The sequence below is a fragment of the Sorex fumeus genome, unplaced genomic scaffold, assembly GCF_029834395.1.
Source record: "Sorex fumeus unplaced genomic scaffold, SorFum_2.1 ptg000045l, whole genome shotgun sequence".
Classification (NCBI taxonomy): Eukaryota; Metazoa; Chordata; class Mammalia; order Eulipotyphla; family Soricidae; genus Sorex; species Sorex fumeus.
Window position 1 is genome coordinate 15,775,017 of NW_026606102.1, and position 27,273 is coordinate 15,802,289.

At 54.3% G+C, this 27,273-nt stretch overlaps 1 protein-coding gene across 7 annotated transcripts in view; it reads left to right on the plus strand.

Moving 5' to 3' along the window:
* Positions 1 to 26,089, plus strand: part of TTC39A (tetratricopeptide repeat domain 39A) — a 49,046-nt gene extending 22,957 nt beyond the window's left edge. For 5 of the 7 annotated variants that reach the window (XM_056122413.1, XM_056122412.1, XM_056122414.1 and 2 more), the window contains exons 3-18: positions 6,254 to 6,385; positions 7,143 to 7,219; positions 8,087 to 8,154; positions 9,093 to 9,157; positions 10,927 to 11,026; positions 11,844 to 11,909; positions 14,249 to 14,357; positions 14,593 to 14,660; positions 14,741 to 14,800; positions 15,417 to 15,578; positions 19,351 to 19,442; positions 20,387 to 20,507; positions 22,454 to 22,565; positions 22,938 to 23,052; positions 24,060 to 24,176; positions 24,646 to 26,089. In XM_056122413.1, the coding sequence (XP_055978388.1) occupies positions 6,254 to 6,385; positions 7,143 to 7,219; positions 8,087 to 8,154; positions 9,093 to 9,157; positions 10,927 to 11,026; positions 11,844 to 11,909; positions 14,249 to 14,357; positions 14,593 to 14,660; positions 14,741 to 14,800; positions 15,417 to 15,578; positions 19,351 to 19,442; positions 20,387 to 20,507; positions 22,454 to 22,565; positions 22,938 to 23,052; positions 24,060 to 24,176; positions 24,646 to 24,769 (1,588 nt within the window). In that variant the 3' untranslated portion in view covers positions 24,770 to 26,089. The remainder of the gene's footprint in view (positions 1 to 6,253; positions 6,386 to 7,142; positions 7,220 to 8,086; positions 8,155 to 9,092; positions 9,158 to 10,926; positions 11,027 to 11,843; positions 11,910 to 14,248; positions 14,358 to 14,592; positions 14,661 to 14,740; positions 14,801 to 15,416; positions 15,579 to 19,350; positions 19,443 to 20,386; positions 20,508 to 22,453; positions 22,566 to 22,937; positions 23,053 to 24,059; positions 24,177 to 24,645) is intronic. The other 2 variants (XM_056122419.1, XM_056122417.1) reach the window with 1 other exon arrangement.
* The last annotated feature ends 1,184 nt before the right edge of the window (positions 26,090 to 27,273 follow it).

Consider the following 27,273-nt stretch of genomic DNA (forward strand, 5'->3'; position numbering starts at 1 on the left):
CTGACTTTTGTGCATGGTGTTAAGTCGAGGTCTAAACCCATTTTTTTGCATGTGGTTGTCCAGTTATGCCAGCACCATTTGTTATTCCTTCTCCTCCCCCTCCTCCTCCCTCTTCTCCCCTTCCTCCTCTCCCTCTTCTTCCTCCTTTCCCTCCTCCTCCCTTCCTCCTCCTATCCTTCCTTCTTTTCCTTTCTCCTCTTCCTTCTCCTCCCCCTCCTCCTCCCCCTCCTCGTCCCTCTTCTCCCCTTCCTCCCCTTCCTCCTCTCCCTCTTCTTCCTCCTTTCCCTCCTCCTCCACCTCTCCTCCTCCTCCCCTTCTTTCCTCTTCTTTCTCCTCCCCTCCTCCCTCTCCTCCTCCTCCTCCTCCTCCTCCTCCTCCTCCTCCTCCTCTTCCTCCTCCTTCTCCTTCTCCCCCTTTCCCTCCTCCTCCAGCAGTAGCAGGGCTGACCCAGCAGGAGGTCCAGGGCCTGAGGATCCTGAGGAATCTCTGCAAAGTCCCTTGTGCCTAAGTCCCTTGTGCTGCCACCCACACACCCAGCCCCACCCAGTGGGACAGGAGCAGGGACAGGCCTGGCAAAGCAAGAGAGCAGTCAGTCACGAGAGGCCAGTCCTCTACGCTCCCCTGTGCAGAACGCCTTCGGCCTGCCTGCTGCCTGCTGGTCACTGCCTATCCCTCGGGTGCCCCTGCTCCCCGCAGTCCCTTCTCCTGGTGTGGCCCCTCTCTCTGGGAGGGCCGGTGGGAAAGACACTGCTTTCCTGAGGGAGACAGGGCTTTCCAGCACAGCCTCAGACCTGGGAGTGGGACAAGATCTTCCCGCCTTTTGGAGTTTGAGCGCTTCCCCCCAACAGCAGCTGCCACACACCCCACCGTAGCCAACCCCACCCCTCATGCCAACCAAAGGTTGTTTCCAGAAATGGCCATGCGTCCTGCTGCTGGTAAAAATTCCTCTCTAGCTCCTTTGAGAAATACTGTTCCAGAGGACCTTGAGAGCAGGCTCGGGGAGATTCTCCAAGGCCTTGGCTTCGCATGCAAAGGGTGCAGGGTCAATCCCTGGCACGGTCTGGGGCGGTTGATCCCTGACATGGTCTCCCTGGCACTGAGTGGGCTCCTGAGCATTGCTGGGTGTAGCCTAAAGACAAAACCAAAACTCACACCAGCCTCCTCTGCATTTCCTGTACCACAGTGGGGTCCAGTTCCTTCTCCTGGTCTAGTGTGCCCTTTACCCCCTTACGCATCAGCAGCATCTCATCGCAGCGAGAGCCCTTAACATCATCCCTAATGGCGCTTGAGCCCCCTTTGTCATTTCTTGGAATGACAGTTCTCCTCTGCTGCACCTGCCCCAGAACGTTGTCTGGCTGTGGTAACTACAACATCCGTTTTTCCTGATGGAGAATGGCCACAGTTGGTAAGTGGCAGAGCCAGGACACAGCCCCAGGCCCAGCGCTGCCTCCTGCACCAGCAGAGTCCCCGAGCAGGTGGAGGAGTTGGCTCTGAAGGAGCAGCCCATCACTCTCACCTCTTGTGCCAGGAGAGGCACCAGAGATGGTGGGGGGTGGGTGCATGGCGCCAGGTGCAGGGTCTGCTTCCTGCTGGGAGGGGCAAGTCCCTGCTTAGAGGGAGAGACAGACCAGCTGGTATTTGGGGCCTTGAGAAGAGGGGAGAAGCTTCTGAGTGATGAGGGGCCTGGCCAGCTGGGTTTGTGCTGTGCAGGGGGTTGGGGGGGCCTCCTCCGGTCTGCTTCTGGCCATGTGGAGAAAGTAGCAGCTGCTGGCACCTGGACTGGGGAGTCCTACCTGGGGCAGCAGGACGTTGGAAGGCTCAGCAATGAGTATTCTGACAAGAAAGTGGCTGATACAGGTCAGGAAGAGAAAGCAGGTGGGGGGGGGGGGCGGGGGCAATCGGGCGTGTGTGTGTTGAATGAAGAGGGGCAGGGAGGTGAGAGGCTGTGGCTGGGAGGGTGGGCAGATGCAGAGCCATCCTGTGGGGTCAAGGTGTGAGCCTCCGGATTAGACGGGGGCAGTGGGGGTTCATCCCTGACTGTTCTTGGGGTTCTACAGGAAAACTGTAAAACAAACAATGGGGGGCGCTGGGAATTATGCCCCAAGGCTAGTCAGGGAGAATCTGTCCAAGAAAGCTTTAATGTGGGGCTGGAGCGATAGTACAGTGGGTAGGGCATTTGCCTTGCACGTGGCCGACCCAGGTTCAATTCCCAGCATCCCATATGGTCACCTGAGCACTGCCAGGAGTAATTCCTGAGTGCAGAGGCAGAAATAACCCCTGTGCATCGCTGGGTGTGACAAGGAAAGGAAAGGAAAGGAAAGGAAAGGAAAGGAAAGGAAAGGAAAGGAAAGGAAAGGAAAGGAAAGGAAAGGAAAGGAAAAAGGAAAGGAAACAGGAAGCTTTAGGACTGGTCACAGCTTCTGGGACCCATTGCAAAGTGAAATCGTGTGAAACTGTGGGGTCCTTTGATAAAAGTTGTTAAGAACTCAAAACTTCAGAACCTTAAAGCCCAGCATGGGGCTGTCCAAGACTGGGGCCCCATGAAACTCTGTAACTGCACAGATCACTGACCTGTAAAGCCAGCCCTGAGGGCTTCCTGGAGGAAGTGGCATTTATGCTGAGAAAGGCTGGATAAGGAGTCAGCCACATAGAGAGGACACTTTCAGGCAGAGGAAAGAAACTGTAAAGACCTGGGGTAGATGAAGGTCCAGGGTATTTGAGGAACTGAGACACTTGGCCTGACTGGCATGGGGAGAAGGGTGGGTCCAGCAGGTGGTGGGTGATGGAAAGACGCCCCCAGATATGACTGGGGTGTACTGCAGACCAGTGGGAGTTTTTGTGGTGAGAAAGCACGCTTGGAAGCTTCTAGTAGAGCAACCTCTCCCGAAGGGTCCTTGGCGGTTTCCAGATAGAAGCAGTGGGAGGCAGAGACTCCGATGAGGCAAATAAGCTGAGAGGTAGTTGACAAGCCTCTGTGACTAGGCAGGCGGTACAGGTCTGTGGACTTAGCTGACCTCCAGGTGGCCCAGAGTGCCCAGCGCTCCCCCCACCCCCGCTCTTGACTGCTCTGCCAGGCCCTCCCCAGCTGTCCAGCTGTCCGGCTGCTTGGGCGCAGGTGGGGGCCCCATGAGCATCAGAACCCAGGGCTGGGCCCCAGGTCTGAATGCTCTGTGCAAGAGAGAGTTCTGTGGGCTAGAAATGAGACAGGGGGCCCTGAAACCTGGGGTTGTCAAACCTCCATACCCCAGTGTCCAGGGCAGACCCCAGTTGGAGGGCCTCCAGGTGTGCTGGGTAGACGGAGGCCAGATTCTAGCCACACATGCAGGCGACGCCTGGGGCCCCAGACTAGAAAATCCACTTTGGTTGCCAGCTGCCCGGGCAGCACCGCCCCACCCCGGGTGCAGGTGGGACTGCTGGGTGCTGTAGGGCCCCGGATGACAGGGACGGGGGAGAGGCAGGACTGAGCACTGGGAGGAGAGGGACTAGGGGAAAGGATTATCTGGGGTCCGTGGAGGTCTGGGTACTGCCAGAAAACCCCTCCTCTTGGAGACAGTGTGTTTATTTTTGAGATTCTGTGGCTTACAGTGATATTAATAATGGTTTCTCACGCACATATTTCCAACACCACATGCATCACCCACGTGCCCCCTCATTCTCCCAGGATCCCAGCGCGTTCCTTCCTCTCCGCCAGCCCCACTGCCCACTCAGTTCTCCCACTACGGTGCCTTTGGCCCTTGCTGTGTATCTGTGCCCCTAGGGGAGGCCATTCTGCAGCTGTCCCTCTTCTGCTGACTGGCTTCATGCTGTTCCTAGGAGATGGTGTTTTGGCACGGCAGGAGTGGAGGAGGGAGTCACACTCAGGAGCTTGGGTGATGGCATCCCAGGTGGGTGTCCCCTGGCCTCTATTTTCCTAGAGAGGGGCGACTGTAGCCATGTCCCTGAGACTGAGTGGGGCTGCAGGATCGTCCAGATGAGACAGTTCCAAATGGGCAGCCCCACACTACTCCGGGCATTCGGAAGCTTGAGTGCTGTCATCACTGGAGGCGGCCACCTCGTTCCCAGAAGCCACTGCCCTCAGATCAAACAATCCCTGCCAGGACCTGGGAGGTGTCCTGATGGCGTCTGGGGCTTGTGAGGGGTGGACCAGTCTTTGACTTCCTTCTAAGACCTTTGACCCCCCAGACATGGTATCACTAAAATGGGGTACCCTGAGGGAAGAGAGCAGCTTAATTGACAGTTATCTTTTGAATGAGAAAGGCAGGAAAAGCTGCATGATTTTACAGTAAACCGGCCTCTAAACCTTAGTCAGCCCTTCCCCCTGACATCCTCCCAGCAAGGCCTGGCTCAGAGCAGCTGGTGAATAGTTTACGTGGGAGTCTGTGTAGGAAGGAGAAGAAACTGCTTCTCCGGGCGCGCCCAGGTGAGGGCCGGCTGCGGGCAGGTGCGTCTCCAAGGCTCCAACACAGACTTCCCCAAGTGGAGGAAGGACCTGGCCTTGTTCTGTCCCGCTGCATCCCTGCTGCTTCTCTTACAGAAGTTCTTCCACCCACCCCCATCCCTGAGAGCCCTGAGAGGATCTCTGCTGAGGAGCCAGAAGCAGGAGGGGAGGCAGGCTGAGGCCAGGGCCTGGGCCCCATGACCTGATGGGTGCTGAGGCTGAGGAGCAGACACCAGCTGTCCCCGGGGTGCAGGAGTCTGGGGAAGAGGGAAGAGTCCTCTGAGAAAGGCGCAGCCTTGCCTGTTGACACACTCCCTGGGTTCCCAGTGGATTCTGTAGGTTTTGGGGGGACCTTGATAGATGGGCCATAGCAAGCAGGGTTTGGGGAAGGCATTTCAAACAGGGACTGTGGGGTTTTCTTTCTTTTTTAGAAATTTTTTAAATTTTTTTTTATTGAATCATATGAGATAGAGTTACAAAGCTTTCATGATTGAGTTTCAGTCATACAATGATCGAACACTCATCCCTTCACCAGTGTGCATTTCCCACCACCAGTGTCCCCAGTATCTCTCCCACCACCCCTGCTCCACCCTACCCCCTGCCTCTCTGGCAAAAAATTTCCTTTTCACTCTCTCTCTATTTTGGGGCATTATGGTTTGCAATACAGATACTGAGAAGCCATCATGTTTGGTCCTATATCTACTTTCAGCACACATCTCCCATCCTAAGCCATCCCTCCAACCATCATTGGCTTAGTGACCCTTTCTGTATCCCAGCTGTCTTCTCCCCAGCTCATGAAGCAGGCTTCTAACCATGGAGAAATCTTTCTGGCCCTTTTCTCTACTGCTTTTGGGTGTTAGTCTCATGTTGTTATTTTATATTACACAAATGAGTGCAACCATTCTATGTCTGTTCTCTCTCTTTCGGACTTATTTCACTTAGCATGATACTCTCCATGTCTATCCACTTAAGAGCAAATTTCATGACTTCATCTTTCCTAACAGCTGCATAGTATTCCATTTGTGTAGATGTACCATAGTTTCTCCAACCAGTCATCTGGTCTCAGGCACTCAGGTTGTTTCCAGATTTTGGCTATTGTGAACAGTACTGCAATGAACATAAGACGCAAATGTCATTTCTACTGTGCTTTTTTGCGCCCCTGGATATATTTCCAGAAGTGGTATTGCAGGGTCATATGGAAGCTCAATTTCTAGTTTTTTAAGGAAAGCCCATATTATTTTCCAGAAGGGCTGGACCAGTTGGTACTCCCACCAACAATGACAGAGAGTCTGTGGGGTTTTCTTGAGGGGAGTTCAGCAGACCCCTGGTGCAGTCTTGGGGCAGAGGGAATCATGGGCAGCAGGGGCAAAGGGCGGGACTGCAGAGCTGAGCAGAACTGCTGGAACGTGGAGGACCTAAGGAGGGAGTGATGTGAGCAGAACGCAGGGTGGGAGAGGTGGCAGGTGGCGAGGTCGGCATTGAGGTAACCAGTTTGGGACAAGGCTGAGGTGAGGCATAAGTTTTGGAGGGATCCCAGGACAGGGCAGGCTCAGCTGTAGCTGACGGAGGTGAGAAGCCTCAGACGAGCCAGCACAGGGCAAGCAGCCTCAGGACGAGGAGGCCAGGCCGTCCTGCCAGCTTCCTAGGAAAACTCCTGAGGAAAACTGGGATAAACTCAGTTTACACACACACACACACACACACACACACACACACACACACACACACACCACACACACACACACACACACACGATGGGCCAGCCGCCTCTCAGGGCCTAGAAGTTGGTGCTCTTGTGTCCCTTCTCTCTGGCAGAACCAAGGAGAGCATGTACCACTCGCTGACGTATGCCACTATCCTGGAGATGAAGGCCATGATGACCTTTGACCCTCAGGACATCCTGCTGGCTGGCAACATGATGAAGGAGGCACAGTCGTTGTGTCAGAGGTCAGGGCTTCAGGCGGGTAGGGGTGATGGTTGAGGGGTAGTGAGGCTCCCGGGCCGGTCTCAGTGATGGGAATGCCACCATTAGAGCTGCCCACTGGCCTCAGAGGACATGTCTCCCAGGGCTGGGAGCTGGTCCTATCCACCGAGCTGCCACAAGCTGCATTTTCTGAGCCCAAGTTCCTGTTTGGCTTCTGGTTGCTTTGAAACTCTTGATCTCAGACAAGTCTCCCTCCGGACTCGACTTTACTCATGTGTAAAATGGGGCTGATGGTCGAGTTGTCAGAGGGACGGAGGTCCACCCGGGTCACAGGATATGCTGTGCTACTGGCGTCCAATCATGGTTAACTGTGTGAACAAATGAACGAGTCCCTGATCATCCCTGCTCAGTGGCGATGGCCATCACTGGGCATGTTCTCGTGCCTGTCCTAGACCAGGCCTTGTGTTGGGTTCTGGCCCCTTCAACCACTGCCTCTATGGGAGAAAACACAGAGACCCTGAGTCCCTGGGCTGTGAAGGATGCAGGAAGCATGGCAGCGGGTGTGTGCTGGGTCCTGCCAGAGGAGTGGGAAGGGCTCCCTGGAAGAGGCGATGCAAGAGCTGGGTCCTGCGGGAGGAGGAGCCGAAAGCATAGCCAGCAGAGGGCGTGAGAGGCCCTAATTCAGGGAACTGGGGCCGGATGGGCCTCTTATGAGAAGGACAAAAGGTGTGGCTGACCCACTTGGGTACCCCCCCACCAAATGAGGCCCTACCCCTTCAGGCACCGGAAGAAGTCCTCAGTCTCGGATTCCTTCAGCAACCTGGTGCACCGACCCACCATGGACCAGTTCACGGAAGGTGAGGCCTCATGGGGCCCGGGTGCTGGGCCACAGACAGGCTGGGGCAGGCAGTGGGTGACACACGGGCTGTGAGAAACCAGGACGCTCAGAGACAGGCTCACACAAGACCCATGCCTTGTCTTGCGGCCCCGGGTGGGCTGAGTCTGGGGTGAGGCTTAGGGGCCTCAACTCGGGTGACCGTGGCCAGCCAGGCCTGGAAGAGATGGTCGAGGTTCATGCACGTGTGTCTGAACCCACCTCGCACGTGGAGGTTTCTTCAGCGCGGGGCTCCAGCAGGTTATGGTGGGGAGAGAGCGCACCTGGCCAGGCCCTCTTCCCCTAGTCCTCCCACAGTCCCCTGTGTCCCCAGATCAGAGGTCCACACCAGCAGTGATGGCCCTTTGCTACTGGCCCTCTTCCTCTAAGTCTCCCCCTTTCTCACCCAGCTTCAACCCTCTGACTCAGCTGCCCCAGCATCTGAGTGTGACATTCCTGCCCCTCCTGTCCCTTCGCCCAACCCAACTCAGCTGCGCTTTCCTCTGCCAGCTTCCCTGTTGTGCCAGGTTTCCTCCTGTTGTCCCTCCAGCCTTGGGATTCTCGGGGACCTGCTCCCCATCCTTCATCCTCGCAGCCCAGGCCCTGCCATGCTGGTACATGGCATTTGGTGAATAAGCAAACCAGGCCTGGGGCTGACCTTTGTGATATGGGGTCAGGGTGCAGGGGGCAGGGGTCACAGGTAGTAGGCAGGGGGCAGAGAAGCGACCAGGCCACAGGGCAGGGGGAACTGCAGTGCTGGCTTTGCTCCCGTTGCCTTTTGGGAAGTGGGAGAATTGGGTCCACAACTCCAAGAACCCTGGAGGCCGCAGGCTTTGGTTTTGCCCCACAGAGGAAATCCACGCCGAGGTCTGCTATGCAGAGTGCCTGCTGCAGAGAGCGGCCCTGACCTTCCTGCAGGTAGGCGCCCCCTACCCCGCCTTCCAGAAACTGGCCCCATCCCATCGGTAGGGGCTCTAGCATCATCACTCCTGTTCAGGACCCCCCTCCACTCCCTCCATCCTGACTCCTGAGGTGCCACGTGTCACCTCCAGGCGGCGCTCTCGCCCCACCCCAGCCACGGTTCTCCTGGAGAGGGGCACGTGGGCCAGGACTAGTGCACAGAGCCGCCAGCCCAGCTGAATGACCCCCCTGAGCCATTCGCGAGGTTCAGCAAGCTGCCCTGCTTATACCCCATCTTCAGTGCAACTCTGTCCTCACTTGACGGCCAGCAGGGGAGGGGAGAGCAGAAGCAGGGACCGTTCCCAGGGTCCCTGGGGAGCAAGTGGTAGAGCCAGTCATTTGCCAGGTGTGGCTGACACGGGGCCCTTGTTCCTCACCACATCACAGCCATCAGAACTGACCCCTTGCAGTTTCACCAAGCCAGGGTTATAATGAACATTTTATCATGTAAAATAAGTGTATGTATGGGGTGGAGAAGTTCACATATATCTTACCCTTGGGTTTTTCTTTTTTTCAATTTTTTGGTTTGGGGGCCAAATCTGGTAGTGCTCTGCACTCAGGGTTCATTTCTGATGGGGTTCGGGGGACCATATGGAGTGCCAGGGATGGAACCCGAGTCGGCAGTGTGCCAGGCAGGCACCCTCCCCCGGCCTGTCTCTTCCTGTCTCCCTCTGTGCACAGTCTGTGTGTGCAGCCAAGCCTGGGCCTTTTGGAGGTCTTAGCTGACAAATAAGAGCCTCATGCAGGGGCAGGGAGCCTGGCCGCACTGACCTCACTCACCCCCCAGGGCCCCACACAGAATTGGGAAGGGGGGGAGAAGCCCGTGATTCCCACCCCCACAGTTGCCCCTGTCCACCCTCCCCCATCCCCACAGTCTGCCTCTGTCTGTCCCGCAGGATGAGAACATGGTGAGCTTCATCAAAGGCGGCATCAAAGTTCGAAACAGCTACCAGACCTACAAGTGAGTCGGACGGTCATGCAGGTGTCGGAGCTGCAGTGTCTGTGCTGGCCCCAGGTTGCTTTGTGGGGGCTGGAGAGAGGGAGGCAGGAAGCCCGCAGTGACCTCAGGCAGATGGACACTGACCACGTGATTCCCTGCCCACCGTCTCTGGGCTTGAGCCTGGGCTGGAAGGGGAGACACAGGCAGGGACAAACAGCTGGGGCAAGACACAGGACAGGTACTTTGAGAACAGCTGGACGCACCCTCTGTTAAGATCCAGCTAAGAGACATTCCCCTGGCCTGTACACAGGGTGGTCCCCTCCCCCCCAATCTGACAATCCCCCTCACCCACATTATTTCTCCCCCAGCTCTGGGCCCTGACAGGCCGTGTTTAACCCTTCATCCTGAACATGGCACCATAATCCTTACCTGCAACCCCCAGCCCCAAAAGCTCTGCACCCCCGGATTTTCTCCCACAGTTGGTGTTGAAACTCATTTCCTGCTACTGGTCACTGAGTTTGCACGCAGAGCACCAGGTCTGTGCACCTGTGCCCCAGGCACTGTGTGAGAGCGGGAGGGAAACAGCCCCACACTGACTCCTCTTTCCCCACCAGCTGCTGGCATGGTGTTTCAAAGCACCGGCTTTGTGGGGTGCCCCGCCCCCAGCTTCTGTGTCACGGCTGAGTCACTCCTGGGAGGGTCCCCTCCGCTGGATGCCACTTCTCACCTCTCACTGGACCCCATTTCTTCCCCTGTGCCAGCTCGCTCCTGCCACGCCCTGTGCCTGGCAGACATGCCCCCTTGGTGCAAGCCAACCCCTCTGTCTTCTGGCTTCACATCAGTACCAGCCCCAGACCTGGTAGACGCCAGGCTCCTCCTCTGAGCCGTATGGTCTGGCAGGCGGGGGGACTGTCATGAGGGAACTACATGGTGGTTTAATCTACTACTATCCCAGTGCTTGCCTCAGAGACCTCAGTCAGTGATGGCAGACACGCTCCTAGTGATGCTGTGGCCTGGGAAGGAGGCAGGCACATCTTTGAAGCCCCGGTCTTGACCCCTCTGGGCTGGGCCTTGGTGCGGTTTTGGGAGAAAGGGTTAAATACCTGCTGAGACTCCAGGAAGACTTCCAGGAGGAAGAGGTTTGGGTGTTGGCCCACTGGTTCATCATGGTGGGGGAGAGTGGGGGGGGAACTTTCAGTTTCCAGGAGACACTCAGCAATGTGATATCTGGCTGTCACACCTGGGAGAGGAGGCTCCTGACATCTAGTGAGGGGATCGGGGTACTGCTCAGGTCTCTGTGATGCATAGAACCCTCACCCACCCTGCTTCCCCAATCCCAGGACAGGGTGCTTGCAAAGCCACCTGTGATGCACAGGAACACACACACACACACACACACACACACACACACACACACACACACACTCTTAAAATGTTCATAGTGCTAAGCCTAAGAAACTGTTTTAGAAAAAGTGCAGAGCACAAGACGACATGACTAAGAGTGGCAGGGCTGGAATTTGAGGACTGGAGTGGGGGGTGGTTACTACAGTGGCAGGAATTTGAGAATTTCCTCAAATATCAGCTCTCTGGATGCCCAGATGCATTGATCCGTTATTTCAGAGGGGCCAAGGATCGACCCAGGGACTCACACAAGGCACGTCTATTACCACTTAGCTGTGTCCCCAACGGGGCCAGAACAGGTTAAAGTCCCCCCCCCCCCAAACCCTGAGGATTGTGCAACAGCGGGGAGGGGGTCGCGCTGCAGGAGGCTGAGTACTGTGTGCCATCAGGGAGCTGGACAGCCTGGTGCAGTCAGCGCAGTATTGCCAGGGCGAGAGCCACCGGCACTTTGAGGGCGGTGTGAAGCTCGGCGTGGGAGCCTTCAACCTGGTGAGTCGTGGGGCCCCGTCCACCCACACCTGGTTTCCGGGCTCGGAGCCAGCATGACCCTCAGACCCAGCAATGCGACAGATGCGTCCAAGCTGGCGGGACAGGTGCTGGCCAGGCTCCCGTGCGCTGCTCCCCAGGGCCAGCAGGCGGCGTGGCATTGCCCCACGTGGGAAGGTGGATGGCAGCAGAAATGGGCGGACAGCGGCCCAGTGCCTGCTCTTCCCTGGAGGGCCACTGGTGGAGCACTGAGAGGAGGAGCCGCTATGAAGCAGCTGCTGCCCACAGGGCTCGGGGAAGGAGGGGCTACCTGGGCCCTGGGTGGCCGGGCCCCCTACCCAAGCGGGCATGGCGGGGTGCAGGAGTGTGGCTGGCTCACCCCCCACCAGACAAATCCTGTGTACAGGGCAAGGGTGCAGGAACCACTGATGTCCCAGCTTCCTCCCCTGGGGAAGTTAAGTCTGGGCCCTGGCCCTGGCCCCAGGGCTGAGGTGTTAGAAAGTTGCAAAGTGCCAATCTCTACTCCGAGTCCACGTCTCGGGGCCTCAGTTTCTCCATCTGTGAGGGGGCAGTGCTGCTCTCTGGCAGACTCCTCTGAGGACTGAGAAGTTAGGGTTCGTGAAACCGTAAGGAAGGCCATGGTGTGTCCCCCAGAGTCTGGTCTCATCCCTCGGCATGAGGAGACAGGGAGCTGGCTGCGCCCGGCACACTGCCGCCCCACGTGGGAGGCTGACCCCCTCGGGGCATTCAGAGGGCCCGTACCCCGAGGATACCACAGTGCCCGGGACTCACTCAGGCCCCCCTGCTGCTCTCCCTGCAGACTCTGTCCATGCTGCCCACGAGGATCCTGCGCCTCCTCGAGTTCGTGGGCCTTTCCGGGAACAAGGTAAAGCCCCTTACTGAAGGGAAATATTAGGGAACAAGGGAGCCCCCGTATTCCAGCGGGTATGAGGGTGTCAGTCTTAGCTCAGCTTGGGGTGTGTGTCTGGCAAGGCCTGGGTGGCTCTGGGCTCAGCACTTCCCAACACTGACTGATCCATGGGACCTGGGATCCCTCCTGGCACCTCCCAGGGTGTCTGGGGGGGTATCTGTGCCATGAGCACAGCTTCATGCCAGGGCCTGGGCTCCCTCTCTTGCTCTCGCTTGCTCTCTCTACTTTGCTTTTTGGGTCATACTCAGTGATGCTCAGGAGTTGCTCTTGGCTCTGTGCTCAGGGATCACTCCTGGCGATGCTTAGGGGACCATATAAGATGCCTGGGTTTGGACAAGGGCCCTCCCGACTGTACTGTATCTCTGGCCCCATGGCCTGGGCTCTCTTAAGTCACAAGTGTCTTCCCTTGGGACCATTTTCTCATCTGGAACATCCCCAAGAAAAGCCCAACTTCCTGGCACGTCCTGAGAGCAGAAACCAGAGGATTCATGAGGAGCCTGCAGGCTCTTCTGAAGGCAGGAACTTTAGTACCAGGTTGCAGATCAGGGAGGACTCCCAGGTAGAGGAGTAGCTTTGGCCCAGAAGTCCAAAGTACTAGGTCAATCCATCTTGGTCCTTGTGATAGAGCAGAATGCACCCTCCACTGGACCTGTTTACTATGAAATATGGTTTTGTGTTTTGTTCAGGTTTCGTGTTTTAAAGACAAAGGTCAATGTGTTTTACACTTGGACTTTATCTGACCCTTCCTGATTTCTAATGTACCCACAACCTCTGTTATTTATAAACAAGAGGCTTTTTCTCAAAAATGATTCCTCCTTGATTTATTTAGGGAATTTGGGCTACATCTGGCAGTGCTCAGGGGTTACTCCTGGCTCTGCATTCAGGAATCACACCTGGTGGGCTTGGGGATCACATGGGGTGCTGGGGAATCAAACCTGGGTTGGCCACATGCAAGGCAAATAAATGTTCAGAGGATTTGTGAGGAGCCTCTGGGCTGTACTATTACTCCAGCCCAGTTCCATTTTTTTTAAACCTAAATCTATTGATTTAGGAGCTGGAGCGATAGCACAGCAGTAGGGCATTTGCCTTGCACGCAGCCAACATGGCCGACCCAAGTTCGATTCCTCCGCCCCTCTCGGAGAGCCTGGCAAGCTACCGAGAGTATCTCGCCCGCACGGCAGAGCCTGGCAAGCTCCCCGTGACGTATTCGATATGCCAGACATAGTAACAACAAAGTCTCCAATGGAGACGTTACTGGGCCCGCTCGAGCAAATCGATGAACAACGGGAGGACAGTGACAGTGACAGTGAAATCTACTGAAAGAAAATAGAAACAGAAAGCCCATATCACTTGGCACAGTAAGAACATAATCATGAAAGTGAACATGATGAACTGTTCAGCTGTGCTGTGCCCTGCCTTGCCCGCTCAGCCCAGCTGCTCTCTGGGAAAGCATAGTGGGTGGACCATGGGGTCCAGGACACAGGCCCCTGGTGCCGAGGATATGGGCCTCATGTCTCAGCCTATCTGTCCTGTATCCTGCCCCCCTGCCCTGTGGCCTAGGCGCCAGGACTCTGACTGGCATGGCAAGCCCTTTCCGCTTCCTGTTATAAGAAGGCTCTCGACCCAGGCATGAGCGCCTTCAGGCACAGGCTGATCCGCACGGCTGAGAGCAAGGCGAGGCCAGTGGGGCAGAGGTCCCGTTCTGTCACTCTGTCGGGACTTCATCTAAGTTGGAGCCAGGGAGCCAGGGAGGGGCTTTAGGGCAGCCGAGTCTGTCTGTGAGGAAGATGCAGAAGGTTCTAGATGGGCCAGGGAAGGGGCACAACAGGCTGAGTACAGGCTTGGCACGTGGGCAGCTTGGGTTCAATCCCTGGTACCACCTGGTCACCCAGATACCACCAGGTGTGACCCCAAAACAACTTCTTGGAGGGACAGGCAAGGGCTGAGAGTGCGGAGGGGACGGCTGGGTGTAGTGCCGATTCCTCCTCAGAGCTCTGAGCCTCCTCCAGGAAGCCCTCCTGGCCCCTTCGTTACAGGAACTGTCCCTCAGATTCCTCGCCTCCTTTTGTTTCCCCTCCCCCCCCCCCCGGGGTGGGCTGCTTCTGCCCCTCCCCCCCCCACAAGTTAATGGTGGAAAAACTGAGATGGGGCCTTACTGGGACCCGGCAAGCCTTTGCCTCAGCACTTGCCCCAGGAGGATGCTGAGACCTGGTGGCATAGCAGGGCAGTGGACCTGGCTTCGGACCAGGGTCCAGGGGAGCCCCTTGCTGGCCCTGACTCCGCCTCCACCCCAGGACTACGGGCTGACACAGCTGGAGGAGGGCGCTGCAGGCCACAGCTTCCGCGCCGTGCTCTGCGTCATGCTGCTGCTCTGCTACCACACCTTCCTCACCTTCGTGCTCGGTAGGTACCCGGGAGTGGCCCCGGGTATCGGCACCACAGACCACACCATGCACCCTGGGCCTGCCTGCGGAGCACTCGCTCTCCCAACTGGAGCACCAGCTCCAGGGAGATGGGCTGGTCGCGCCCCTGTGGCGGAGGGCGTGGGGACCCTGGCCATCTGCACTGTCTCCTGTGACCCTCACCTCTCCCCCAAGACACAAGTGTCCTAGGGTGACGGGTGTGCTCCCTGCTCCAGGCACCGGCAACGTCAACATCGAGGAGGCCGAGAAGCTCCTGGCGCCCTACCTGAAGCGGTACCCTAAGGTGAGCCCTGCCTCCCGCCAGCACCCCAACCCCCCACCCCGCACCAAGCTGCCCACCGCACACTCTCCCGCATCCCACAGGGTGCCATCTTCCTCTTCTTCGCTGGCCGGATCGAAGCCATTAAAGGCAACGTTGATGAGGTGAGTCACCCTGGGGCACTGCAGACAGATGTTAGACGCTGACAGTCAAACTCTGGACAGGGCTGTGGGAATGGGCCTTCCAGAGGGGACCTCAGAGGGGAGGAAGGAGGTGACAGGGAGCCAGCAGGGATGGGGACATTGTGCTTTAGTGTGCAGTGGCCACCTGGATGGATGGTGAGGGGTTCACCTGGCGGAAGTCCATGGGCATCGCTGAGTGAGGATGGAGAAAGGACTAGAGAGAGGACAAGAGGTCCTCCACCCTGACAGAGAGCCAGCTCTTTTGGGGGGTGGCACAGACCCTCCTGTACAGAGCTGGGGTGACTGCGGGGGCAGCAGGCCCAGGCTGCCTTGCAGGAGCTCCCAGAGCCTTTGGAGTCTGCAGGAGTCCCGAGCCCCCTTTTGTAGGGCTTTGAGAGACTCCCCACAATCTGTGCTGGCTCCCTCCAGCACCCCGAGCCCATTCCTTCACCTGGGGCTGACACCCCGTGTCCAGAATCCCTAGGGGCCGAGCCAGGCCAGAATGTCCTGGTGCTCGGGCCTTCTGGCCAGCAGAGGGGATCACAGGGCACGAGGGGAGGTGCGGGGTGCCCTGAGGCTGAGCAGGGGGTGCCCACAGGCCATCCGGCGGTTCGAGGAGTGCTGTGAGGCGCAGCAGCACTGGAAGCAGTTCCACCACATGTGCTACTGGGAGCTGATGTGGTGCTTCACCTACAAGGCCCAGTGGAAGATGGCCTACTTCTACGCCGACCTGCTCAGCAAGGAGAACTCCTGGTCCAAGGTGGGTGAGCCCGTGTGCCGGGCACTGAGCAGCAGGCCTGGTGCCAGGGTCGCCCTCCCCCCACCCCCCAATCCCAGCTCAGGAAACACATGACCTGGAAGATGAATTATACCAGCAACTAAGGCGGGTGGAGTGCCGCGCAGCTGTCTCTGGCAGGAGCACCCAGCATGTGGCCCTGTGGCACCCGACGTGCCCAGTGTAGCTGGAGAGCCGGATGTTTTGTTTGTTGTTTTGGTTTTTGGATTTTTGCAGTTTTTCCATTGCAGGGGGTGGGGGGTGGGGGGAACACCCAGAGGTGCTCAGGGCTATGCCTGGTTCTGTTGCTTAGAGATCACTCCTGGTGGGACTCAGGGAACCATATGTGACAGCAGGGATTGAACCTGGGTTGGCTACATGCAGGACAAGCTCTATACCCACTGTAGTATCTCTTTGGCCTGCGATTTTATAATTTTTTTTTCTCTTGGGGCCATGCCCAGTGAGTGGTGTTCAGGGACTGCTCCCAGCCTGGGGTTCAAGACTTTATGTGTTATTAGTTTGCTTGTTTATTTTGGGGCCATATCCAGCAATGCTGAGGGTCACTCTTGGCTCTGCGTTCAGGAATCACTCCTGGTGGCGCTCAGGGCTCAGGGGACTATATGTTGTACCAGGGACTGAGCCCGGGTTTGCTGCATGCAAAGCAGGTGACTTACCAGCTATACTGTCACTCTGGCATCTTTAAAACGTTCCCCCATATTTATTGAGGAACTATGACTTATAGTACCGTTTATGACACATCAGTCCCAGTGCCACATCCACTACCAGAGTGCCCTTTTCCCTCCACACTGTGCCAGGGACCCTCCTGACCACCCTCTTAGGTAAACTCAAAAACTGTATTTTTAATATTTAGTTTTATCGAACGCAAAGCTAAAATTTAAAAGTCACACGTGGCTAATGGACACCTTAGTGGGTTATGCTGGTCTAAAACACAGGAAGTTCTTTCCTTGGCTCCTGTCAAGGAACCTCCTAACTTCAGGTTGGGTTGGATCCAGAAATTCGAATGATGACCTTAGGGCTGGCTGTTCCTCTTTTGTAGCTGCACTCTCGTCCAGGACATCTTTGTTGCAGGGAGACCTATCCTTGGGACAGGCAGGGTGGCCCCCAACTCTCATAGTCCCTTGGGCTTCAACCAAAGCCCACACAGAGCTCTTGGATCTGGCACAGTGTGCCACAGTGCAGAGAGAGGGCGGGGGGCAGGCAGGAGAGGGTGACTCCCCAGCAGGAAAACAAGGCTGTATCCCTGAAGTTAAGTTGATGCTGGTGGCAGGGTGGGGGCGGTGCATCCAAGGGATGCCAGTGGGCAAAACAAAGCACAAGAGATACTCAGCATAGGTGGACACTCCTGGCACATGGGCACTCCTGAGAAACGGGAGGTTGCAGCCCCCCAAGTGCTGGACCCTTGTTCATTTCTAACCTCTATTCCCTGTCTGCTTGAGCTCCCACCAACTTCCAAATAATGGTGTCCATGCCCACATGCCAGCCACCCTCCTCCCTTAGCGCCTGTTTCTGCCAGGACTGGCCCTGGTTTCTGGGGAGCCTGTGTGTGTGAGAGCTGAGATGGCCGGGAACCTGGGGGGCACAGCACTGCTCAGGAGGCTCAGGGAGGGGGACTCAGGGGAACCTGGGGTCTCCCAGCCAGGAGGCGGCTTTAGGGGGTTGAGTGAAGGGAGTAAAACGACAGCCCAAACCTAGAGAAGAGCAAGGGAAGTTACCAGAAGGTTCTGTCACTGGCAAGGAGGGACAGTAAGCCCCTGAAGGACCAGACTCAGAACAGACCCCAGAGAGGTGTGAGATCAGGGGACAAACATCTCCCTTGAGGGGAGATGGTGGCTGTCTTCCCAGCCCCTCAACATTTCTCAGGTACTTGGATATCCATGGGCATCACAGCTTTAGTCACACATCTGACCTGGGGGTCCACTGTTGAGGGCAGTGCATGAGGCTGGCCAGGAAAGGCACCGTCTCCCAGGTTGGGGGAGGGGGTAGCACAGGCAGCCCAGGAGGAGGTGAAGGAGCAGAAGAGGAGGAGCCTGAGATGGACAGCAGGTCATGGGGTTCCAGAGGGGGAGTCTGGCGGGGCGCGGAGCCCCTGACGCTTAGATCTTAGGAGTCTCTTGGCAGTCACTGGCAACCCTCTTCTGGGGACTGTTGTCGGTAGTGAATAGACCCCCTCCCTTGGGGCTCCTGTGCTGGTGGGAAGAGACAGGAAATCTGCAGGTGTGACGAGAGGCTCAGGGATGCTGGGTGCCAGGTTGGGATGAGGGAGTGGTGTGGAGACCATCCCATCTACCTGAGAAAACCCCAGAACAGAGGAAGGCATCAGCCCCAGTGCAGCTCACCCCGTGGCAGGTGGCTTGGAACGGGGAGGACTGCGTGGCTTCCGTGTCTTCCGGAAGGGCCCACACATCAGTGTACCTAGAGGGGGGTGGCGAGAAAACTGGGGTAGACTGGACAGACTGTGAGAGGAAGTTCGCATTTTATTCTACATTTGACCCGGGATGCAGATGATTTTGAGAAGACTGTGGGGTTGTGTGGAAAGTGGCCTGCAGGGGGCAGCAGTGGAAGCAGTGAGCCGGTCAGAGCCTAAGGATTGGGCTGGAGAACATCCCCAGAGCGGGGTCACGCTCAGTAATTGGAGTGAGCCATTGAGGGCGAGGCCAGTGGAATCTAAGATAGCAGGTAGAACCATGAGCACTGGATGATTCAATGTCAGGGCGCGGGTAGGGAAGGCAGGGATGACAACAGGAAATCAGAGGGACTAGGAAACAGGTTTCATTGTGGGGAGATCCTTCCCACTGCACCCCACAAGGACCAAGTTTTCCTCATTTCATAAAGGGCAGACTTCAGGTGCTGGGAGTCGTCCTAGGCTACAGCCTGGGTGTGGCTGCCTGGTGGAGACAGTTTTCCAGAGGTGAGACTCCAGGATGTCCTCCTCCACCCCCACATTTCTTCCGGGGCTACTGGCGGCTGTGTAGAAGCTGTAGTTCATGGTCTGGCCACTGGAAGGCAGCACCGAGCCAGACTCCACTGGCTGGGTTTGTGGGGTGAGCCTTTCAGAGGCACATTGCCTGCAGTTGTCCCTGCCAGGGACAGGCGTGGGTCCAGTGAGCAAGGCGCTGACTTGGAGCGGGACGTGTGCACTGCTCCACGTGGGTAGCACTGCGGGTCCAGGAAGCAGGTGTGGGTGTGGATTCCTCTGGGCCGAGTCTCTGGGATCTGGCAGGGTGATTGTGAGAGCTGACGCCCAGTAAGGCTGTTCTGTCCGGGAGCCTGAACCCTGCCCTGACTCAGGCCTCACCTCTCATGCCTCCCAGCTGGCTTGGGCACGCTGCTGCCCTTCCCTGGTGTTGCTCAGGCTGTTTCCTGGCCTGGAATTACCTTGCCAGGCTCTCTGCGAATCTTACTATTGGCCGCCAGTGGCTCATAAGGGGGTCACTGCTTTTCAGGAGCCCTGGCCCCAGGGTCTTTGGGAGGGGGGTGTCTCCATCTCACTCTCCATATGACCTGCCCATGCACTGCTTCCCTGAGCCCATTTCTCTGATGCTTCAGAGGAGAAAGGGTGGCTGCCTTAACAGGGCCCAGGCTGGGAATCACTCCCAGTTCAAGTCCTCAGGTCAGTTCAGTTCCCCCACCCTCGATTTCGGGGTTTGGGGCCAAGACTAGTTGCGTGTGGGGTCATCTGGAGTGTCCAAGACTGGCCCATGATGGGCGGCTGCTCCCACCTGACTACCTCCCACAGGCCACCTACATCTACATGAAGGCTGCCTACCTCAGCATGTTCGGGAAGGACGACTGCAAGCCGTTCGGTGACGATGAAGTGGAGCTGTTCAGGTGGGTCCCATCATGGCCTCCCCAGCACCGACTCCGCCAGGCTCTACCACAGTCCCCCTGAGCTGGGGGCACCAGGGAGGGGGAGGGTGCAGTGTCCTTTTTCCTGGTCTTGAGCTCCACACACTCCCCCCGGGTCGCTCCCTGTGTCCCCCGCGCCCACCCTCCCAGCCCCCTTTGCTGTGCTTCATAGAGTCTAAGCATGAAGTTTCACCTGGGCCTGCAGACCTGGGAGAGGGTTAGGGGGTGGCCTGAGCCTCCTGGGCTATCACTGTCATTGTCACAAGGTGTTTATCATTTACCAAGTGCCTCTTTCTCCATCTCGTGGAAATTCTTGGAAAGCATGTGAAGGGATCATTATATTGTATTTTAGAGATGAGAAAACAGGCCCAGAGTGGTTCTGTATGAATACGCAGGAGAGGCATTTGGCTGGGAACCTTACACTCAGTCCAGCTGTTTCTTAGACATGGATGGCTCTGAGCTGAAGGTCATCACCACACCCAGTGACTCGGGCAGAAATTCGAGGGTGGGAAAGAATGAGGGTGCTGAGTCCTCATGTGTGCTGCAAAGCACAATTAACTCTGTCCTTAGAGACAGCTGAGGGACTTGGCAGGAGTTCACGAAAGGTTTGAACTGGGTGGAGTGTTTGTCTCCTGGAGTGTTTGTCTCCCTGTGAACCGGATCAAAGAGACACACAGGACTCCCGGAAGTGGGTTCTGGCAGTACAGCAGAGCTGAATGGACCTGAGGTGTGTTTGGGAACATTCTCATTTCTGCCAGATGGTGTGAAGGTGCCCCTGGCCTAGAAACAGGAGGTGATAGGTCATGGGGCCGGATTGGCCTGTGGGCATATAAGTTCAGAGGGGGCCAGGCTGAGGTGGGGCAGTTGGGGGCTCTCAGTCCCCTCAAATGTTTTCTCACCCTTTCCTCTACCCTTACCTCTCTCAGAGCTGTGCCAGGCCTGAAGCTGAAGATTGCTGGGAAATCTCTGCCCACAGAGAAGTTTGCCATCCGGAAGTCCAGACGCTACCTCTCCCCCAATCCTGTCTCCTTGCCTATCCCAGCTCTGGTGGGTAGGAAGATCTTGATTGGCCATGCACCCCAAGCCTGGGCTTGGGTAGATTAGCTGGGAGTCAACTCTGGACCCCCTAGGGGCAAGTAGAAGGGGGAGGAGCTTCAGGCTTCAGGGGAGCCGGGAGATATTGTTCACGGGCGGGGGTGAAGAAAACTGGTGAGTCTGAAAGAACTAGTCTGGGGGGCCGGGGGAAGGGAAACACCCCAAAGATGACTGACTCACTAGATAGCACCACACCTCTGTCCCCAGCTGTTTGTGTTTCCACCCTGTGTCCCAGTCTTGTGACATGGTCCTGTTGACATGTTTGCCCTCCCTGGAACCACAGAGTAGTCAGTTGTGAGACAGCAATGGCAGCACTTAGGCACTTGCTATGTTCAAGGCTCCTTAAAACACTGCCCGTCGCTCTCACAGCCGCCTTCCCGGTGACAGAGAGGTGCTGTGCTATCCCCAGAGAGACAAGGAGAAAGAGAGAATACCACACAAGTAGATAAGATGTAAGCTGAAGGACAGAATGACTAGCATCGGACACATCTCAGTCAGAATTTGAACCCTGATAGTCGGGTTCCAGAGTCCATATTCTGAACTCTGTGAGGATGCTGATTTCTTACAAGATCGGAACAGATATCAAAAACATCTCTAGTTTGCTAAGGCCCTTTTATGCTTTAAGTAGTGGGGCAGGCAAAAATCTCGAACAGGCACTGGTTCAGCCATCACCGATTGGTCACAAGTTATGGACTCTTGAGTCAAGTCCCCTTTCCCTTAATGTAAAGTAGAAATAGTCGTTGATACCTAACCCATTCCCCAGGACAATGAGGAGAATCTGTTGATAAAAGGTGTCATAGTCTATAAATCAAAAAGTTCAGTATCATATAGAATTTAGCATCCGGAGTATCTCTAAGCAAATTTTGAAATCATTTTAGTTTAAAATATACAGCAAATCTATTATTATCAAATTGGGTGAGGGTTGTAAGAAAGGGAGATAAGCAACTACACCAAATTTTGGGGGAGAATTTCCCAAACTATAATCTGCAAAACTCAGTTTATGCATGAAATGATCACATAACTAAATATATTTAGAAAACTTGACCAAAGTTTATGTGTTAACCTTGTTGAATTCTTTATATGCTGCAGTGTGCTTGACCACAGAAAAGTAGTCTAGACAGAGTGTTTGCTAACTTGGGACCATGTAATGATTTGAGAAATAGTGATCTAAACCAAATTCCCTCTCAAGACCCTAACAGCCATGACACTTGTCTTTCTAGAACTTGATTTATACAAATCACTTTCGCATCTGTTACCTGGTTTGGTAGTTTAGGAAAAGATAATCTAATGGAGTTACTCTGAACGAAAAAGAGTTTTCTAAGCTTCCTGATCTTTAAGGCACACTCAACAGGAAGGAGGCGACTAGAGGATTAAGATATATTTCACTGATTTCTTTCTAATTAAGTGCCATAGGAGAAAAGCCGACACAGTCTTAAGCTCTACTGGAAATTCTGAAATACTTAAGTAAAATTTGGTTCCTCCAACTTGGGATAAGGCCCTGCCAGCTGGAACAAGGAGGGGGATTTCCTGGAGAGAGTGGAGCATGGCTTGTTCCTCATAGAACAGGAAAAGCTCAGACTTAGGCTGGGAGAGGGTAACAGTGCCAGGGTAGCACAATGAGAAATAGCTGAAAACTATTCACTGTTCTAAATAGAATATTAAAGAAATAAGTCCATCTTCATGACTGTATCACTAGGGTATAATCTTATTATTGTTATAAGACTTCACTCATAATCCCCTCAAACCCACAACTTCATAGGCTAGACTGAGACTTGTGGAAGACAAGCTCTAGAAGGGCCTTTAGTTAATCCTCTGATTTAAGCTGCCCATTTTACAGATGGGGAAACTGAGGCCCCATTGGAAAGAAAACCTAGGACTGATTTACTCCCTGCCTTCAGGAAATGATGTACATTTGGAATGGCTACGCAGTGATTGGGAAAGAGCCGGAACTCACAGACGGGATACTTGAAATTATCATCAAGGCTGAAGAGACTCTGCAGAAGGGCCCAGGTGACTAACTCCAGGCTGGGTCTGACCACAGGTCTCACAGTTGGAGAAATGCCCTCCCTTCCTTCTCTTCCCTATACTGTCCTTTGCTTCTGTAGATGAAGCTTCAAGGGCAGCTCCTCCAAAGAGCTGTCCCTGTTCTGAGTGCCCAGGCATCCTCGGGGCTCTTCTAGCCCCTGGGCTTCCTCCAGTCAGTCCTGGCCTCACTCTACTGTCATCGTCTCATTACCTGTCTTCCCTTGATGTGAGCTCCCCAAGGACAGGGACCATATGTGAGTCACTTCTGTGTCCCTGGGGCCCAGAACAGAGTAGGAGCTCCATGGAACTGTGTCAGACCTGAACCCGTGTCGTCTTCCTTCACTCCCCCATTCGCAGAGAACGAGTACTCAATGGACGATGAGTGCCTGGTGAAGTTGCTAAAAGGCTTGTGTCTGAAGTACCTGGGCCACACCCAGGAAGCTGAGGAGAACTTCAGAAGCATCTCTGCCAAGTGAGCGCCTCTTTGTAACTCCTGAGAATGTTCAGGGTGGCTCAGTCCTCACACACACTAAGGTCTGAGGCCAGTTTTCTGGCTGGGCATATCATTCAGATCCCCAGAAGTTCACAGATAAGAGCCCATGCACAGAGTTGCCTTAGCATGATGCCCCCCAAGTCTCCAATTCAATGGCTGCTCTTGCCTTTGGAGAGTTTAAATGCACAGGCAACCCAATCTGGGGGTGACAGAGGAAGAACAGAGGGCACAGGTTTCCTGAGGGGGGACTGGAACATATTGTGAGGTACCAGGAATGGCCTCTAGGGAGGCAGCTTCATTCAGAAGTTTATCAGGCAGGCAAACCAAGGGAGGAGTTTTACATGGAATGGGGACAGAATTCACAAGGGAGTTGCAATGGAGACACCTGAGGTGAAGGACAACCGTGATTAAGGTCTTCCCTGCCCATTAGGTTATGAGTTCTGGAGGACACAGGGGGAGGCCTACAAGGCTGAACAGGAGAGAGCCATGAAGGACACAGAACAGCTTTAACAGGGGTCTGGAGTGATAGCACAGCGGGTATAGTGTTTGCCTTGCATGCGGCCGACCCGGTTTGATTCCCAGCATCTCATAAGGTCCCCCGAGCACCACCAGGCGTAATTCCTGAGTGCAGAGCCAGGAGTAACCCCTGTGCATCGCCGGGTGTGACCCCCTCCCCCACAAAAAAAGGCAGCATGGAGGGTGGTTTGGAGGCTAGATAGGAGAAAATCTTCCAGTTAAATACGTTGTTCAACCTAAAAAGGATGTTGTGGAGGGGAGGGCTGTGTCTGATTCTGGAGGACTAGAAGGCTGCTTGGATCCTAAGCTTCGCAGTGCTAGGAAGCGGAAACCACCCCAACCTGGCACTCCCATCCAAAGGGTCATGTGAAGGAATTCTCCTTGGATTCTCTTGTTTGGGGAAGACTCGAAGGAACCTACTGAACAGTAAGGGCAGAAACTTGTAAGCCTTATTCTCTTTCGTTTCACAGTGAAAAGAAGATTAAATATGACCACTACCTGATCCCAAACGCCATGCTGGAGCTGGCCCTGCTGTTTATGGAGCAAGGGAAAAATGAAGATGCTGTCAAACTCTTAGAAACTGCCAAGTAAGGCTTGGGGTAGCCTTGGTAGCTTTGCTCCACCCGAGCTCAGGAACTTGCTTCTCAGGCCGCAGGGAAGAAGGGTGCTGCCCAGGGCAGTATGGCATTCAGAGGTGGGGCCCGTCTCTGGGAACCCAGCTTTCACCTTGTGAGGGAGGCTTCCTTCTCCATGTACTTGCAAGAAACCAGAATCCCAGAAGCAGGGAATCGTTCCCTGGGGTCATACCGCAGGCCAGCCGCAGGACTGGTGTAGACACAGGTCTCCACCTCTTGGAATCACTCCTCAGCTTGGGCACTCATGAAGACTAAGAGTGAACTTTCTATTTATAACTCTAAGGTTTACTATGCACCCTCTCTGCTAATCTCCATTGCACAGGGCCCAACTCTTTCGTTGAACACACAGGGCAATTCTTGGCTGGTGGGATCCCACAGCACGAATGGAAGGAAAAGGGTCTGATTGTTTGGTCTTTTCCAGACAAAACTACAAGAATTACTCCATGGAATCAAGGACACATTTTCGAATCCAGGCAGCCACCCTCCAAGCCAAGACTTCCTTAGAGAACGGCAACAGATCCCTGGTCTCGTCAGTGTCCTTGTAGTTTTGTGCAGCACTCCCAGCCTGAAGACAGACACAGCTGACAAAGCTCCTGGAAACATTTCAAAACAATTCCTCCCCCATGCCCTGCCCTGCCCTGCCCTGCCCTGCCTTTGGGATCACTGGTGTGCCCAGTGAAGGGCACCACAGAGGTATCCGTGCAGAAGTGAAGCCAGCAATTTCACCAGTGTGGCCAAGGGCCTTTGCCAAGAACAGAGCAGGTGGAGCACATGGACTGCCCTACACACATACGGGTACTTGTTTTTTCACTGTGATGTTTAAGAGAATGTATAAAGTTTACATTTTCCTTAGAAATATATTGATGAGATCATAGTTGGCTTAAAAAAAAAAAACACCAACCAATCACCTGTAAATCTTTGTTTTAACTGATTGCTCTCGAAAACATTCTCATAACACCAAAGACCGAGTTGCTTTTCAATCTTCAGCAAGGGCTAGAAAGACTTCTCTGAGAACCCGAGGAATCCAGGAGGACCGGAAGGATCTGCACTTTCTGGGGTTTGGGTACAGGGATTACACATACACTTCACTCCTTTCTAAGTTAATTTTCATTTCCTAGCTCTTCAATTTAACAAAAAAGATCAAAGATGTCCTTTGATTTGAGTCCACCAGTACAGAATAGGGAATCTGAGGCCTGCTGAACGAGAAACTGGGCAGCCCTTTCTGTACCAAAGTCAAGAAGTTTCAGGGAAGGTCCTGAAACCAGCTTGCAAGACAAAACACAGGGAAACATTTATTAAATAAACCTTCCATACTTCACTCTGAAGTATACTGATCTACTGAGAGCATTTTTTCTCAACAGTTATTTTCAGGCTGATATACACATTTTAGACTTTACAGTTAAAAGAGATATTAAATAAAACACACTTAAGAAATCATGCAACATCTATTTCAATTAAATATGTGTTGCTTCAATACTTGGGGAGGTCACAAATTTGGTTCTGAAGTCGTATGGACCTGTATGTTCTATGTAGACAATATGTTTAAAATTTTTCAGAATGTTTCTAATATTTAAAATGGTGAGTTTTCACAAATAAATCTGGTTTCTGGCTTCTTCTTTTAAAATCTGCCTTGCAGTCAGCAGCAGCTGAGTAGAGGTTACTTTTCTTCAAGCTCTTGTATTACCTTCCTGGCTTAAAACACTTGAATTTTCAAGCTCTGGGGCTGTCAAAAGTGAGAACTCTTAAATTCAAAACAAAAACTAAACATAGCTAGTTTTATACTGGAAGATAAGTATACTGCAACTTAACTATTCCCAGGAGGTAAAATCATGTACACAGCACAAAGAGTTACATTACGTCCACTTTCCTGGTATTACTGTATTTGCTAGGGGTGGGTGGGTTAATGTATTAAGAAGAGTCAGCTGGTCTCTGATACTGAAATCCTGAAATTTAGATAAAGTGTATTCTCTGTAGAAAAAAAATAGCAAAAACTCAAAGACCCTCTTTTGCACTAAGAACTATCAGCAGGCATGCTGAAACAAGAATTCTTAATTTGTTAGAACTAGAAGAATCCCTACAACCCTTTGCAAGCTCTTTTCCAAAGCCTGAATGCTAGACCAACCACTTCTAAGTTGTGGGGCAGGGTGAGGGGGTAAGTGGAGCCTGGCTGTTGGAGGAGGGAGATACCTGCTCCTTCCCTCCACCCCTCCCCCCACCCTGTATCAAAGCAGCACCTGTTCACAGGAGGCCAAACACAACTGCAGTCTGCAAAACTTTCATTTCAGTACACATTGTAGGCTTTTGCTTTCACTTAAAACATTTTATGCCAGGCTGGTTTCCTTGTCAGTGTTGGTTTTTGCTGATTTCTTGCTGGGCTTCATTAGTTAGCCTACATCACCTTTACCTCTGCTGCCCAGCTGCAGTCTGGCTGATAAGAGAAATCAGTGGGTTTGGCTCCTTCATTCCACCTGCAACTTGAGATAGTCGACTGAAAACATGTACATAAAAGACGATGACACACTGGGTGTCTGACCCCTTCCCTCCCTTAGGCAGAGGCCTCCGAAGGTAAAAATGATGTCATGGGCTTTTCATTGTTTCTTCTGAGTCATTTCTGGTCATTGCGTCTCTAATAGTGCAGACCTTTCAAGCACATCTGCCCTTGGAGGAGGAAGCCGATCCGGTTTGAGTCTAGACATGAGAAAACTTGAAATCTAGTCTCTGCTTTGTTACTGCTTTTCAGAGATCTTGGGGTACAGGCCCCCTAAACATCAAAACCGTACGTTGCTTCAATCGGGGACCTCTACAGCAGCCCAGGTCCACAGACAGCAAACAATCCCCATTTAGGAAAGTCTAAATTCCTGGGCCTTACAGAGGAACTTGGTTGTTAGAAGTAGCAACTACATCATGATCAGGAAGTCTACCTCTCTGCTTCTGGTCACAGCCCCTGAACTGGAAGGGTGGCTTCCAGCAGTGTGCCAGCCCCTATCAGCTCTCCCACGGTTTGGCAGGATTCCCTAGTCCTTATCTCAAGTCAGAACGGGAGTGTTTC